Source organism: Malania oleifera, chromosome 7 (genome assembly GCF_029873635.1).
Source record: "Malania oleifera isolate guangnan ecotype guangnan chromosome 7, ASM2987363v1, whole genome shotgun sequence".
Taxonomy (NCBI): domain Eukaryota; kingdom Viridiplantae; phylum Streptophyta; class Magnoliopsida; order Santalales; family Ximeniaceae; genus Malania; species Malania oleifera.
In genome coordinates this window covers 80,559,527-80,576,486 of record NC_080423.1, presented here as the reverse complement: position 1 = coordinate 80,576,486, position 16,960 = coordinate 80,559,527, and the positions used below count along the sequence as shown (strand labels likewise).

General features: G+C 35.8%; 1 protein-coding gene across 1 annotated transcript; it reads right to left on the bottom strand.

Moving 5' to 3' along the window:
• Positions 1-2,117: 2,117 nt before the first annotated feature.
• LOC131160100 (uncharacterized protein At3g17950) lies at positions 2,118-4,233 on the bottom strand. The gene is made up of 3 exons (XM_058115437.1): positions 3,918-4,233; positions 3,598-3,747; positions 2,118-2,929 (listed from the first exon to the last, which is right to left on the bottom strand). The coding sequence occupies exons 1-3, from the start codon at positions 3,930-3,932 to the stop codon at positions 2,453-2,455; spliced, it is 642 nt and encodes a 213-aa protein (XP_057971420.1). The 5' UTR covers positions 3,933-4,233; the 3' UTR covers positions 2,118-2,452.
• Positions 4,234-16,960: the final 12,727 nt, after the last annotated feature.

Here is a 16,960-nt window from a genome sequence, read left to right as displayed (position 1 = left end):
ATATCTATGTTGCAGCATATATATATACATAAATTCAGCCACATGGTGACAAATTACATAAAAAAAAAAAAGGGAATGTCATTTATCATAAGTTGGGCACAATTTCAAGCTCTTCAATGGAGAAAAGTTTTGTAAAATCATCATTGATGAGAGATGTCCAATGAATGTGGTTTCCATAAATGGAGTCATTTGTATGCAACTTTGTCCGAAACACCTCCAAAGCCTTATAACATATCTTGGATCGATAACATAACCTTTACATGTTTATCAAAGATTTTTGGTTTCTATCCAAATGGGTACTTACTTTGATAATGTTTGGTGTGAGAACATACCTTTAAATACTGGCCATGTACTCCTTGGTTCACCTTGGTTAAATGATTTGGGTGCAACTCAAGGACATAGAACACATGTCTTCCACTACAATGGAAATAAAATTATTTTGAAGCCTACTCTACCAACCTCCAAGACAAAGAATTTGAGGTTTGTGATCGTGTCAACGTTACTCAAATTGAAGACACTACAAGCAAGGCAATGGAAGTGTTTGAAGACATCCAAAATATTCCATGCATTCCTATTGTAGAGTTTGTCATACCTGATGAGTTCATTGATGCTAATTCTCAAGTCAACTCTATGGTGTTGTCAGTGGAATGTGGTTTCTTGTCTCATTCAAGTGCTGGCATTCAAAATTCCAACTTTTCTTCTCCCTTTTTTTTTTTTTTTAGGAGGGCGAAACCTCTATTTATTTATTGATATACCTTCACTTTTAGCGGAGGAATACTGTGGTTACAAGACAAGCATTGAGAGATTATAAATAAAAAACATTAAAGGCCTCTCAAAAATAACACCAATAATCACCCAACACAGTTCTTGTCTCATTCAAGTACTGGCATTCAGTTTTCTTCTCCCTTTTGACTCTCCAACATTTCAAAATTTGAGGCCAAATTTTTTTCTAACTGGGGGAGAGTTGATGTAGGGCAAGAAGCAAGACCTTAGGAAGATCCTTACTAGTGAATAGTTAAGAAGAGTATAGTTAAAGAATTGTGGGGTTAAGTTAGTAGTTTATTATGTGTGTTTAGTATTAATTAGTGTAAGATTATGCATATTTGTGGGTTGTTTGCAATATTTGTGTAAAGTAGGGGTATGTTCGTAAAGTAATATAGTTTTAGGGGTTTATGAGTAATTTTTGTAAAAAGACTTTTTTTATAAATAGTGTGGGAAAGCCATGATGCATAGTTGTTGATGAATTTGAATCCCTGGCATCTCCTCTCTCGTCCCTTCCCCTTCCTCTTCTAATTTCTCCATGGCTGCAGAACCTTGATGCTGCCCCTTCGTCAACTTTGATCCTTAATTACAATTTGTTGATTTAATTTTTAGAAAGTGAAGTGCAATTCAGTCAAATTTCAGGAAGCAATGTAATTTGTGCTTTTATTTTTAATTTGGTTCAGCCTCAGCATCCCCTGGTAAACTGTTTAGCTGAGAGCAACCAGCTGGAAACCAAAAGTTGAGAACCATTTGATCCTTTCAGAAAACTAGGATGGTGTTTACAAACCAAAATTTGACAAGCCGTCAACTGGTGCTGTGAACCATCTTAGGAAATTAATGCATGAGAATAATTATCACATATAAATACATATTTTTAATAAATGGCATTATTTTTTTCCCCTTTTTTCTGGGTGATAAATGAAAATCTTGGTCACATGCTGGTTCATCGGGCAGTGAACACTAACAATTTGACCCATGAAAAAATAGCATTTTTTGGTAAAACTTCTGCATTAAATTAAAAGAAGTTAAAGCTTAACTTCAACAAGTTTACCCTTGAACCAAATTTATGAAGTGATATAGTAATCATAATTCACCTTTGTTTAATCAGCTTGATCTGTCAACATAACAGGTTCAAGGCTTGCAAGGTATTTTTCAAAACAGAAGCTGCCTAGCATTGCTGCTGCTCAAAGCCATCAGAAAATCAAATCCCTTAAAACTCCAAGAAACATATGATACAATACCACATAGGGAAGCTAAGCTAGTTCATGCACTTGAACTGGAAAAGCTGAACAGTAATATAATTAATTTGCCTGCTGTTCGATCATGATCATTCTCAAATCTCGAAAACAAATGAATTGTGGGTGAAATGGCAACACCATTGTTCAATCTTCAATATAAAAAACGGATGGGAAAACACAAGGAATATTTCGAAAGCCACAAACTTAATCTAATATTGTATTACATAATCCAATGAGAAGGGTATAGTACAATAAGAAAATGCAGCAGTTCTTGGTAAATCTTCCTCAAGATACCCCACCTCAACTGAGTTGAACTTTGGTGTGCAGGGGAAAGAGTGTTTCTCCTGAATCAGTGCAGCCTGGAATTGTGTTCATGAACATGGAATCCAAACCCCAAGAACAATGAAACGATAAAGAAACAAATGAGTTGATCATCCGTTTATTTCCATCATTCAGTGAGAGAGTTGTCCACACAAACATGAAAACAGCAATGGGACTCCATACCCATTACCATCATCTATTAATCCACTGCTGGATCCTCCTTCACCATCCAAAACAAACCATGAACTTGGTTGAGGAGGAGCAACCTTGTTGCAGACAAAAAGTGTGTTCGGGCATGAAACAGGCAGCTTCAAGAAATCATCCGGTCCGTGAACGGTTTGGTTGGGAGTGCTGCGGTATAGGGTGGCAGCTCTCCTCTCTGCCTCAAGATAGTGACCAAGGGACAGGGATTTGTTGGGGTTTATAGCATCAGTGTTCACCTTGGAGCACATTGAGAAGAACCAAGGTTTAGGCTTGCAAATCTTTCTGTCTCTTGAGGTTTCTATGGTTCTTCCTTGGGTCGGTCTTCGCGACAGCTCTAGGATGCTAGATATGCCCATGAGGCTGCCCAGGGTGATGCTTTTGTCATGGAAGAAGGATCCAGTGGACTGAAACCAATCACAAGAAGGAAATTGAAGGGGATCAAATCAAGAAGAAGAAGAAGAAGAAGAAGAAACACACAAACTGTGCCAACACGCAAAATCATGTGAAGAAGAAAAGAGTTGTTAACATTAAAATTAGGATGACGCAGACTGAAAAAGAGTAGAATAAGGAATGCAGTCAACAAGAGGATTGAGTTTTCAGAATGTTGGTGTTCTGTACGGCTGTAACCAGTCTGCTTTTTGAGTGTAATGAGAGAGAGAGAGAGAGAGAGAGAGAGAGAGGATTTGAGATGCTCAGTGTAATAAAATGAAAAGCTAGATTTGTGATTACATATTACATATTGCAGCTTATTATGGTTAGTCGTGTCATAATTCTTTAATTCCCACAGCAAAGTCCAAACAATTATCCATCACTACTTGGTTAAGGGAAAAGAAGGAGAACCGCGTAAAATGATTAAGAAGAAAGTCATATTTAATCTTTTCCTTTCCCTTCTGTATTTTTTCCCGTCACATTCTATTTGAAAAACAAAATAGTTAAAAAAGAGGAATAAACCCATTTATACTCACAAAACGCTGCAAAAGCCTTCACGGAAGGAGCAAGATGAATGAAACAGGGAAATAAATCTCTCTCACTCTCTCTCTCTTTCTGACACACACATAAAAAAGATACAGACCTGTGTGTCAGGATCCGAAGAAGAGCCATGAGAGGAGGTAGGAGAAGCAGTGAGCAGAGTACTGAAGGAAACAGAACCAGGCAAATTTCTATTTCTGACGAACCCAGCTCTCACATTCAGGGGCTGCAACCCCAGCGGCCATCCCTCTTCCTGCAAAACTAACAGAGTCTCCTTACTACCCCCAAAACAAAATTCACATTTGATCATCCAAATATACCAACAAAGCTTCACATTCAAAAAGAAAAAAGGGCACCTAAGATGACCCCATAAGTTCTCTGTTTTTATGTTTGTGTGTGAGAGAGAGAGAGAGAGAGAGGTACCTGGTGATCAGCCATGATCGAGTAGACTCTTCTGATTCCTCTCCAAGGACCTGGGGAATAAGCCTGATTGGTTGATAAATGTGCTAGAAGAAGTGGGGAGGTGAGGCGACAGCAGGGAAAGAAGATAGAACTGTCATTTCCAGCATTATATGTATAAATACATATATTTTTGTGTTATTCTAAACAAAAGAAGATAGGAAGGAACAGGAGTAATTATGGAGAGTGGTGGGGTGGGGTCGGGTGGGAGAAGGTGAACAGGCAAGCTAAGCTAAGCTAAGCTAAGCAAAGCGCGAGAACAGCAGAGTATTAAAGAACTGGCTTCCACATGCTGTCTAACAGAGCATTGTCTCTTTGAGCTCGCAAACACACGACCCAACTGTCCCAACGTCACGTATACCCACATCCCCTCCAGACAGAGGGTGATGTTTTACCAATCTCTGCATTCTCAGGCTTTTGTATGACAGAACAGCAGGTGGCAGGAGCAACTCATAATTACAATAATACCCTAGATTTAGTCTCCACTGTGTGAATAAGATACGTATTTTAGTGTTCATAGTTTCTTTAAAATTCATACAAATTTAAATTCAAGTTAAAATTGTGCTCCCAAATAGTATCTTAATTGATTCGATAATTTTAAATTCAAAAGTTAACACAACCTAATATATTTTAAAATCATTAATCTCAAGTTGATTCTAAGTTCATATTTGATTCAATTAAAATAAATTTAATTATAAAATAATAACATGCTTATCTCTTATATAATAAACATAACAACAATACAAAAGTTTGATTAAATTTGAATTGACTCACTTAGTATTAAAAAGCTTAAACTTAGCTTGTTAAGCTATTCGAATAAAATTAAGTCAAGTTTAGTCATAATGCAAGTTGAACTCGAGCAACTTGTGAGCTAGAATGATCAGACAGTCAACGATTTCTTCCTACAACTAGCTTCCTTGTTCTTTACTTCACCATACTTTCCTGACGCATGCGTTCCACTCAATATAAGTCACATCTCCAACAATCTCTACCTTGGAGAATATTCACCATTTAGGAGAAATATGAAAGCATAGCCCGCTGCTCCACCTGAGACAGTAGATTGGGACCGCCTGTGACGCCCCGATTTTCATACCATATTTTTTATAATATTAAAATCACACATCAGTCATGTCAAAAATTTTGATACCATTTAAAACATAACCCTACCCGACCCGAAGTGGGATATTGGGTAATCAGTCAAACTTATATCACCACCCTATTAGTAGAAGTCAATATACACAAATCATCCAGAATACAAGTAACCAAAGTACTATACATCCAAAAATATACACATATCCAATACATTCCCAACACAAACAAAACTCTAGGGGAATCCTTCATCCCTAACTCAAAACACTCACCCTGCCTACTCAGGGTATCAACTCCCCTCTATCGCGGAGCTTTATCTCTAGGTCTGTCTCGATTCCCTAAAATATTTAGATATTTGGATGAGACACATCTCAGTAAAACGAATAAATTATTTACAGTATGTGGTAGTATGAGTTTCATTATATCATAATATACATATACATTTCAATGATAACACTATCTGAGAAAATACACTAGTCATTCTCATAATCATATTGATATATAAACACAAGCTTTTATAAGCCTTATTCCCATCTTTTATCTCATTCACATGTAATCCATATTTATTAGTGAAAACCCCTGAGGATAGGGGAGATTACACGCCCACTCGTGCAGCTCCCCTCTGCTCTGATATCGTTTGTAACCTTGCCCGATTAACTCAAGTATGACCACAACTGATACTTATCAAGGCACTCAACTTACTCAGTAAGCCCTCAGACGGAGAGTTTTACTTCGCCTTCATTTAATTATGCTATTAAACTCACACACTTTCTTTCCACTTTCAATTTTCATTTCATCATCTAGCACATTGCCCTGAGAATATTCTTTCTATACCATGTTTCACCCCATGGTCAAGGTTATGCTACTTTGTAGATATTTATCACGCCACGCTTCACCCCATGGTCGGGGTTATGCTACTCTACAAAATATTCATCATGCCATGCTTCACTCCATGGTTGAGGTCTTGCTGCCTGAATATATATTCCACACGCCATGCTTCACCCCATGGTCGAGGTTATGCTGTCTAAATATATATTCCACATGCTATACTTCACCCCATGGTCGTGGTTATACTCCCCTGAAAATACTCTCTACGCCATGCTTCTCCCTATGGTCGAGGCTATACTCCCCTGAAAATATTCTCTACGCCATGCTTCTCCCCATGATCGAGGTTATACTCCCACATTTCATCATTTCAAATTTCTCATTCACATTCCAGTATTCACAATTGCAGTATACACATTACAATTTTCCACGTTTCTATATTCACAATTCTAGTATTCATATTTCACAATAATATTGCAGTATTCACGTCACAATATTCACATTCTCATATTCGCATTTCGGTATTCACATTTCAACATTTTCATTGTAGTATTCACATTGCAATATTCACATTTCTAGTATTATCATTTCAGTTTTCACAACTCTGTATTCTCATCTCAATATTCACATTTCAAGATTTACATTGTAAAATTCACATTAAAATATTTTCATTTTCAGCATTCGCAATTCATCTCATCATATCAATGATATTTTCATCATTTCAATACACATTTTATCTCATAATAACACACACATACACACACACACAGACACACACACACACACACACACACATATATATATATATATATATATATATCCCATTTCACGTTATTCAACACTTCTTAGTAAGGCATTTCCATATTTCGTATTTCATCATTTCTTAGAAAATACTCTTCAGTACATATCACTTTTCAGTGTTTCTCAATAAAACCATTTTCATATTACCCCAGTTTAGTATATAAAACATAACTGGTTTCCTTTATTTCCATTTTTGCATAAAACCTTTCAAATATATATATATATATATATATATATATATGTATCACAGGCTTATTATTCTCAGTGCAAAACACACACTCAATTTCAACACATTTCCAGAACAAATCATATGTCACACAAAGTTTATTTGATATTCATAATATAATAATACCAGAAAAACACCATACTTACATTATCACATATTAATTCAACCAATGATTCACAAAATACCTGTTATAATTTATTCCTTTTACCTGACTTACTGAGAGACTCATAAACACCCAAATCCTACGCCCATGGTGTCCGAACTCAAAACCCTAAAAATCAATTTTTTTTTTTTTTTCCCAAGTTAAACAACTCATTTCCCAGAACAATTTTCGTTTAACCCTTCCTAGGTTTCGAATACTCCAAGTAGCCTTTTAAACATTAAAATACTTCACTTACCTTGATTTTGGAATGGTGCCTCAGAACTCCAAATTGGAAATCTGCTTCGACTAAGTTGTAGAGAATCTCCCCACGAACCTCGTGGGGGTTCCCGATCGTCAATCTGGGCTATAACGAAGCCAAAATCGAAGAGAGAGAGAGAGAGAGAGAGAGAGAGAGAGAGAGAGAGAGAGAGAGAGAGAACCGTGAGTTAGAGAGAGAGTGTGTGAGAGAGAGAAAATATTTTGTTGAAAACGACATAAAAGCTATTTATAGGTCAACATTTGTCGACAAGTTCAAGTGATTTGTCAATGAACCCATGATGGCACTTCGTCGACGAGGAGGCTAATTCGTCAATAAACCTAAAATTTTCTTGAAATCCCCAAACTCTCGGTATCTTCTCGTTGACGAGACACGTGTACTCTGTTGAAAAAATCTACGAGGCATTCGTCGACGAAGACTTTGAGTTTGTCGACGAATCCCTGCTGTTCTCCCTTTTAAATTTCCTTCCTTTTTCTCATTCTTTTCCTCTCTATTTCTTTTCTTTATTTCTTCTATTAAATTAATTTTTTTTCTAGTCTCTACATTCTCCCCTCTTTACAAAATTTTGTCCTTGAAATTTTTATTCACCGCCTTTTCATCCTTGCAGAAAACATCACAATTTTATCATTTACTCTCACTTATGGCGGAGGAATACCGTGGTTACATTTACGGTCCTCGGAGATTACAATAACCAAAATAAAACTCTCCTCAAACCATTCATAAACACAATAAAACACTACCTATCCTATACTACACTATTCAAATCAGAATACATACCTTCAACTCTGGTTCCCACTGAACAGGTGTGGGTATCTCTGCCGCATCTATTCCATTAATTCCCAAGAAGATTCATCTACTACATGATTGCGCCACAAAACTTTTACCAGTGGAATCTTCTTTGTACGCAACTGTTGTTCCTTCCAATCTAAAATTTGTACTGGCATCTCTTCATAAGATAAGGTATCATCGAGCTCCAGTGCTTCATAACCGATCACATGGAAGGGATCTGAGATGTATTTCCTTAACATGGAAATATGGAATACGTCATAAATTATAGATAAGACTGGTGGTAATGTCAACCTGTAAGCAACTGGACCCACTCTTTCAAGAATCTCGAATGATTCAACATACCTAAGACTCAGCTTACCCTTCCTCCCAAATTTCATAACTCTTTCAACGGTTCCACTTTAAAAAACACATGATCCCCAACGTCAAACTCTAACTCTCGTCAGCAAGTATTTTCATAACTCTTCTACCGACTCTGTGCCATTTTGATCCTGTCTCTGATGAGTCTGATTTTATCATGAGTCTGTTGTATCAACTCTGGCATCAATATCTGTCTTTCCCCAATCTCATCCCAATACAACGAGGATCAGGACCTCTTACCATATAATTCCTTAAATGGTGTCATCCCAATGTTGGCCTGAAAACTTTTAATATATGCAAATTCAACCAATGGAAAAAACTTTATCCAATTACCTCCAAAGTCCAGCACACAAGCCCGCATCATATCCTCCAGTATTTGTATCGTCCTCTCCATCTAACCATCTGTTTGAGGATGAAATGTTGTGTTGAACGATAACTGGAACCTATGGCCTTCTACAAACACTTCCAAAACTGAGACGTAAATTGTGGGTCTCGATCCGATACTATGAACACTGGCACACCATGCATTCTAACTATCTTTTGTATATACAACTCTGCTAGTCTATTTAAGGAGTAATTAACTCTGATAGGTAGGAAATGGGTAGTCTTTGTAAGTCGATCTACAACTACCCAAATGGAGTCTTGTGCATGTAAGGTTGGCGGTAATCTGGTAATAAAATTCATCGCTATATGTTCCTATTTCCACTCAAGGATGTAGAGTGGCTTACATGATCCCGCTCACTTGCTAGCATGTCAAATACTGAGTTACAAACTCGGCGACATCTCTTTTCATCCCGCTCCACCAAAAAGACTCTCAAAGATCCCTATACATTTTAGTACTACCAAGATGAACTGTATACAGGGATTAACGCACTTCCTCTAGAGTCACTTTCTTAATCTTAGGATTGGCAAGTACACACAGCTTGGTACGGAATCTCAAGGATCCATCATCAGAGATACTGAAATCCTTCTCCAGACGATCCTATACTTTCTCTATAAGCTCTTCTAACTTTGCATCACCCCTTTAAGCTGCTTTAAATATTTCTTGTAGGGTTGGCTACAATACCAAATTGGCAATAAATGTCTGATGATCGCCCTCTACGAGTTCCACAATGAGCCTTTCTAAATCCATTTGGATTTGATGTTGTATCGCCACTATAGACACTGATGCTCCCACAGATTTTTGGCTCAGAGCATCAGCTACCACATTAGCGTTTCCCAGGTGGTAACTGTTGGTGCAGTCATAATCTTTAATAAGCTCCAGCCATCTCCTCTGCCTCACATTTAATTCTTTCTGCGTGAAGAAGTATTTTAGGCTCTTGTGATCGGTAAAAATCTCACACCTGCCCTCATAGAGATAATGTCTCTAAATTTTAGCACATAAACCACTATTGCTAACTCCAATTCATGGGTAGGGTAATTCTTCTCACATTCTTTGAGCTATCGGGAGGCATATGCTATCACTCACCCATGCTACATCAGAACATAACTGAGCCCTTTATGCGATGCATCACTGTAAATCACAAAACCCTCTTCACCTGAAGGAATTGTCAACATAGGTGTAGTGATGAGTCACTACTTGAGCTCTTGAAAGCTTTGTTCACATTCATCGGTCCATTCAAATTTCACACATTTCCTGGTTAATTTAGTCAACAAACCCAACAATTTAGAAAAGCCCTCCACAAACCTATGGTAGTACCTAGCCAATCCTAGGAAACTCTTGATCTTCTGCACATTCTTCGGTTGCAACCAATCTACTATTGCCTCAATCTTGCTCGGATCTGTTGAAATACCACCCTTGGATACCACGTGTCTAAGGAAGGTAACCTGCTCCAGCCAAAACTCGCACTTCTTAAATTTCGCATACAATCTCCTTTCCCTCAGTAGCTGAAGTACTATCCTCAAATGTTCCTCATGCTCCTATGGGCTCTTTGAATACACCAATATATTGTCAATGAACACCACCACGAACTGGTCTAAATACTGATGAAATACATTATTCATCAAATCCATAAACATTGTAGGAGCATTTGTCAGTCCAAACGGCATAACCAAGAATTTGTAGTGGCTATACTGAGTCATGAATGTTGTCTTTGAAGCATCCTCTGCTCTAACCTTCACCTGATGGTACCCAGACAGCAAATCGATCTTCGACAAAATTTGTGTCCCTTGTAACTGATCAAATAAATCATTGATGCGGGGAAGCGAGTACTTATTCTTGATAGTCACTTTATTAATTTCTCTATAGTCGATGCACATTCTCATCAACCCATCTTTCTTTTTTACAAACAATACCAGCACTCCCCAGGGTGACACACTAGGCCGAATAAATCCCTTGTCTAACAGTTCCTGTAACTATTCTTTCAATTCTTTTAATTCTGTTGGTGCCATTCTATACGGCGCTTTCGAAATTAGCGCTGTCCCCAGAACCAGATCAATAGCAAACTCTACCTCACGATTAGGAGGTAGTCCCGACGAATCCTCAGGGAAAACATCTGGAAAATACCTTTGTTGGCTTAACAAGGTTTACAATTCTTATTTTGATGATAACAAATCAAGATCAATTTGATATAGTTTTCAAGTTAAACTGTTTCAGGAAGCAAGCGAAGCTCAAGTATTTCAAAGTCAAACTCAAAGGTTAATAAAGCTCATGATGGACATACTGTATAAAAGCTTGATGAAAGAAAGTTGGTTAAAAGCTCAAAGATGATATACGATCATGGAAAAGCAAGGATTTACATGAAGATCAAAAGATTAGAGTTTTAAGCATTTCTCTATGTAAGTACTTCATGTAAACCTCAATATAAATTGAATTGAAGCTTTTACAAATAAAAAGAAATTAAGAAACACATTTTTGAAAGACCTTAAAATATATTTTTAAATCAAAATGATAAAAGGTGTCAAAGGAAGAAAGTTTTCAAAGTAAAAAAAGGAAGTTTTTGAGAGCCAGACGACTACCCAATATAGGCATTAGACTGCCAAAAATAAAGGGAATTAAACTTAGGAGGCAGTAGGGTCCCAGGCGACTGCCTGAACCCTGTCAGGCGCCTGAGTGATCAATCCAGACGAATATCTATGCCTTGGCAGCCGACTGCTAGCCTTCTAGATATATAGTTTTGACTATGGCAGGTGACTACCACTCGAACAAACTTTTAAAAAGTCAACGGGAAGATTTTTTAAATGGATTTCTTGGACTCTACTCTTTTTAAAAACTTGATGTTTACTCCAAGTAAACTTAGGAGACAAGGAATTATCTTTTAAACATCTATGAATAGCCCCAAACTACAATAATTTTGTTTACCAAGAAATTTTCCAGCAATCAAAGTACTCTCAAAACTCTCAATCTTTCTTGTGCTCATCCTACGTTCACTACCAAATTACTACTGATCCCAACTCCGAATTTGAGCTTTCAAAGTCTGAATCTTTCAATACACAAAAGATATATTCAGTGATCTAAATATATATACACAAAAGGTATATTTATGATGAATATTATACTAACTAGCTCTGTTGTGAGAGTGTCTCTTGTACACAAAATTCTCTCTACTTGTTTCTTGTTTATAGACGATTCAAGGCTGTTGGATCGTTTTCCCAAGCAAGGGGATATCGTTTGGAGAGATGGGTTCTAACCTAATTGAAGGAGTGTTGTAAACAGTGTTGTTCCGCCCGACAAAGGAACTGACCTATTGAATCCTTTGGTGGTTTGCCAAAGGCGAGGACGTAGGCTCGGTATAAGCCGAACCTTGTAAAACTTTGTGTTTGTCTCTCTCTTCCCTACTCTTTACTTTTCAGCATACTTTATAAACTGTGTGGATGCTTTATAATTTCTGAATTATGAGTGTTTGGTTATTAAATAGATTGGAAGATAATTTTTTTTTGGTTTGATTAGCATTGATTGCAGAAGCCGAAAAAGACTACGTTGGTTGATTATTCTAAACTTATTAAACTGAAATTTTATTTAAAAAGTTGAACATTGTGAAGAAGTGTGATTGTGAATTTCAACACAGGGCATATACAAATCCAACAAGCATTGCATATTACTTCATGGCTATTGTTACAAGAATCAAGTGCTTGGTTATTTCTTTTTTATTGTGGTTGATTTGGATTGATTAGTTTACACATATTTTGTGAGTGTGTTTGGGTTGTGTTTATTGTTATAATACAAAAGGTTTTAAAAAGAACATAAATCTTTTAAAACCCAATTCACCCCCCCCCCCCCTCTCTTGGGAACTATATCCTATTTTCAATAGGTATCAGAGCCTAGTTATAGTAAATCCTAACAAGAAGCTATAAAAAGATCAAATGACTTACTTAGGAGTAGCTCCCTTCGGAGAGGACCAATCCTCGACCCGACTACCTATCTTTTGTAGACATAACTATTCTTTTTGAAAAAAACAAATGCAAATCTATCTTTAACATATGGATTGGAAATCTTGGGAAGTTGTTATGGATGGAGATCTAGTTCCTACAAAAATAGTGGATGGAAAACAAATTCCTAAAGAGAAAAAAGACTTGACAGATATAATTACAAAATTCTACAAATAAGTTCAAGTGTCATAAATGTCTTGTATTGTGCTTTAGATGCTAATGAATTCAATATAGTCATGGCCTGCAAAACGGCCAAAGAAATATGGGACAAGTTAAAAGTAACTTATGAAGGAACGGTAGATGTTAGAGGCAATAGGATTGACATGCTAACCAGTGAGTATGAAGCTTTCAAAATGAGTTCGGATGAAACAATCACTAGTAGGCATACTAGATTTACTCACATAACAAATTGTCTAAGTGCCTTAGGAAAGACCTATACCACCTATGAAATGATTCGGAAAATACTAAAAGGTATTCCCTCCATATGGGAACCAAAGGCCACTGCAATAACTGAAGGTAGGAACCTTAAGACTACCTCACTAGATGAACTTATAAGTTCACTACTCACTTATGAAATGACATTAAAAGAAAGAAACCCTGAACCTAAGCATAAAAAGTTCATTGCCTTAAAAACAACTAGTGAAAGCTCAAGTGAAGATAAAAGTGAATCTATTGATCTAGATCAAGATGAATAAGCATTCATCACTAAAAGACTTGGCAAGTTCTATAGGAGAAATAAAAAGTTCCCTAGAAAGTTTAGTAAAATGAAATCTGAAAAAGGGGAAACTAGTAGAAAAGAAAACAAAAGTAAAAATGACCCTCCTACATGTTATCATTGTAAGAAACCAGGAAACGTTAAGCCAGACTGCCCTTTACTCAAGAAGGATAAAAAGAAGAAGAATGAAGCCATGAAAGCTACATGGGATGATTCAAGCTCAAGCGAAACAGAGAACGAGTCAAGCGGACAAGAGGTAGCAAATATGTGCTTCATGGTAAATAATGAAGAGGTAAATTCTTACTACTCCTCATCAACGGAATCTAGTAACGAATCTTATGATGAATCTTGCGGTAGCATGCCTTCCTATAAAAAACTATAAGTTGAGTTATTTGCCTTACATAAAAAGTTTATCAAAGTCTCCAAAAGAAACCTAAACTTGAAAGAATAAAATGAAAAACTAATGAAACTGCTTGAATCTTCTAAATCCATTGAAAAGGAGAAAGAATCTCATATTGAAAAGTTAGAGGAGAAAATAGAAGATATGACTCAAGAAATAAAATACAAGTAGATGATCAAAATAAAAAAGATTTAGAAATAATTGAACTTAAGAAGTCAATAGAGGATAAAGAGAAAATCATTTATAATTTTACTAAAGGTAAAGAAAATTTTGAAAAGATGATTGGACAACAAAAATTGCATGAAAATAGAGAAGGAATTGGATATAATGGAAAAAAAAATAAACAAAGTAAGAAGTTATTCATGGGATATTTTGTTAAAGAATCAAAGTACTATGCTAGTACTTCCTCAACCAATATACATGAACATACTACTTGCTACATGTGCAAGAATAAAGGACATGTGATGTTTAATTGTCCACTCAAAAGGAAATATGTTAAAGTTCAAAATGATTGGAAAGTAAAAATGGAACTATAAATAATTCAAAGAAAGTAAAGAAAATTTGGGTTCCAAAAACTAACACCATGAATCCTTCATTGTAGGTGTGTTTTAGGACAACACCATCAAGGGAAAAGTGGTACTTGGACAGTGGGTGTTCAAGAAACAAAACCGGAGAGAGGACAAAGTTCACCACACTAAAACAAAAAAAAGGGGGATACGTGACCTTCGGTGACAATGCCCAAGTAAAATTGTTGGCATTAGTAAAATAGGTAAAGAACCCTCTCTTACAATTGATGATGTGTTGTCGGTAGAAGGTTTAAAACATAATCTTTTGAGTATTAGTCAATTAAGTGACAAAGGTTTTGAAATAATTTTTAAGAAAGACAAATGCATTATTCAAAATCCTAAGAATGATGAAACCTTATTCACAGCTCATAGGGTAAATAACGTATATTGTATAAATCTTGATAACCTAGTAAATCAAAATGTGACTTGTTTGGCTACCATGAGTGAAATTAGTTGGCTTTGGCATAGGAAACTAGGATATGCAAGCATGGACCTATTATCTAAACTATCCAAGAAAAAATTAGTAAAATGATTACCAAATACAAAATTTATAAAAGATAAGATTTGTGATGCATGCCCAAAAGGAAAACAAATCAAGACAAGTTTCAAAAAGAAGAAGTACATATCAACTATTAGACCCTTAGAACTCTTGTACCTAGACTTATTTGGTCCTACTAGAACACAAACCTTAGGAAGCAAACAATATGCCTTTATGATTGTAGATAATTATTCAAGATATACTTGGGTATTATTCTTAGCAAATAAAATGAAGCTTGTAACATGTTAATAACTCTATGCAAGAAATTACAAAATGAAAAAGGCTATAAAATAACTAACTTTAGGAGTGATCAAGGTAGAGAGTTCAAAAACAAAGATGTTGACAAATTTTGTAATGATCATGGTATAAACCTTAACTTCTCAGCACCTAAGACTCCACAACAAAATGGAGTTGTTAAGAGGAAAAATAGAACTCTTCAAGAAATGGCAAGAATCATGTTAAATGAAAATGATTTACTTAAGTACTTTTGGGCTAAAGCTATAAATACAACTTATTATGTTATAAATAGAGTTTTTATTAGATCAAGTCTAGATAAAACACCTTATGAACTATGGAAAGGTAGAAGACCCAACATAGCTTACTTCCATGTATTTGGGTGCAAATGTTTTGTTCTTAATAATAAAGATGATCTAGGTAAATTTGATGCAAAATCAGATGAAGACATTTTCTTAGGATATTCAACAAATAGTGAAGTCTATAGGGTTTATAATAAAATAACACTTACTATCATTGAATCCATGCATATAGCTTTTGATGAATCAAATCACTATGTCAAAGAAATTAAGAATAATGAAAGAGAAGATATCTCACAAAAAGAAGAAAATATTGCAATAAAAGAAGAAAACAATGATGAAACTTCAAATGAAAACCCCATAGAAAACCAAGAACTACTAAAAGAGTGGAAATATGTCAAAAGTTATCCAAAAGATCAAATTCTTGGAGAACCATCAAAAGGAGTAACCACTAGAGTAACATTGAAAAATATATGCCGCCACTATGCATTTTTATCTCAAGATGAACCCAAGAACATTAAGGAAGTCTTAAATGATGATGCTTGGATTATGGCTATGCAAGAAGAACTAAATCATTTGAAAGAAGTCAAGTATGGAAACTACTACCTAAACTCAAAGAACATTCAAACATAGGAACTAAATGGGTCTTTAGAAATAAGAAGGATGAAAATGTGGTAGTTGTTAGAAACAAAGTTAGGTTAGTAACACAAGGTTATAATCAAGAAGAAGGTATCGATTATGAAGAAACCTTTGCACCAGTAGCAAGAATGGAAGCAATGAGGATGCTCCTAACCTATGCAGCCCATAAGGATTTTAAACAATATCAAATGGATGTAAAAAGTGTGTTCTTAAACGGATATATAAATGAAGAAGTTTGTGTTAAACAACCTCCCGATTTTGAAGACACGAAAAATCTCAATCATGTATACAAGTTAACAAAAGTTTTGTATGGTTTGAAACAAGCTCCTAGAGTTTGGTATGAAAGACTAAGCAAATTTTTACTCAAAAATGATTTTTCAAGAGGAAAGATAGATAGCACTCTATTCATTAAAACTAAAAATAAAGAAATGCTAATAGTACATGTAACGCCCTAGACCCGCCACGTGGGGCCCGAAGTATTAAGGGATCGACACACGTCCCCGATACCAATGACACAGCGAAAATAATAATAAAATAACCTTGACAAAATATACCAGAGTTCTATATTTAAACATCAACAGACTCATAACATATAGTCATGTACTTTAGGTTACAAATATGGACAAAATATAAAGAAACATAAAACTAAATAGGTTTGTTCCAATTCCACTCACAAAACTACCCCGCCTTGGAGTTACCTAAGCTCGATCACCTGGATAACCTGAAAAGATTTAACATATGT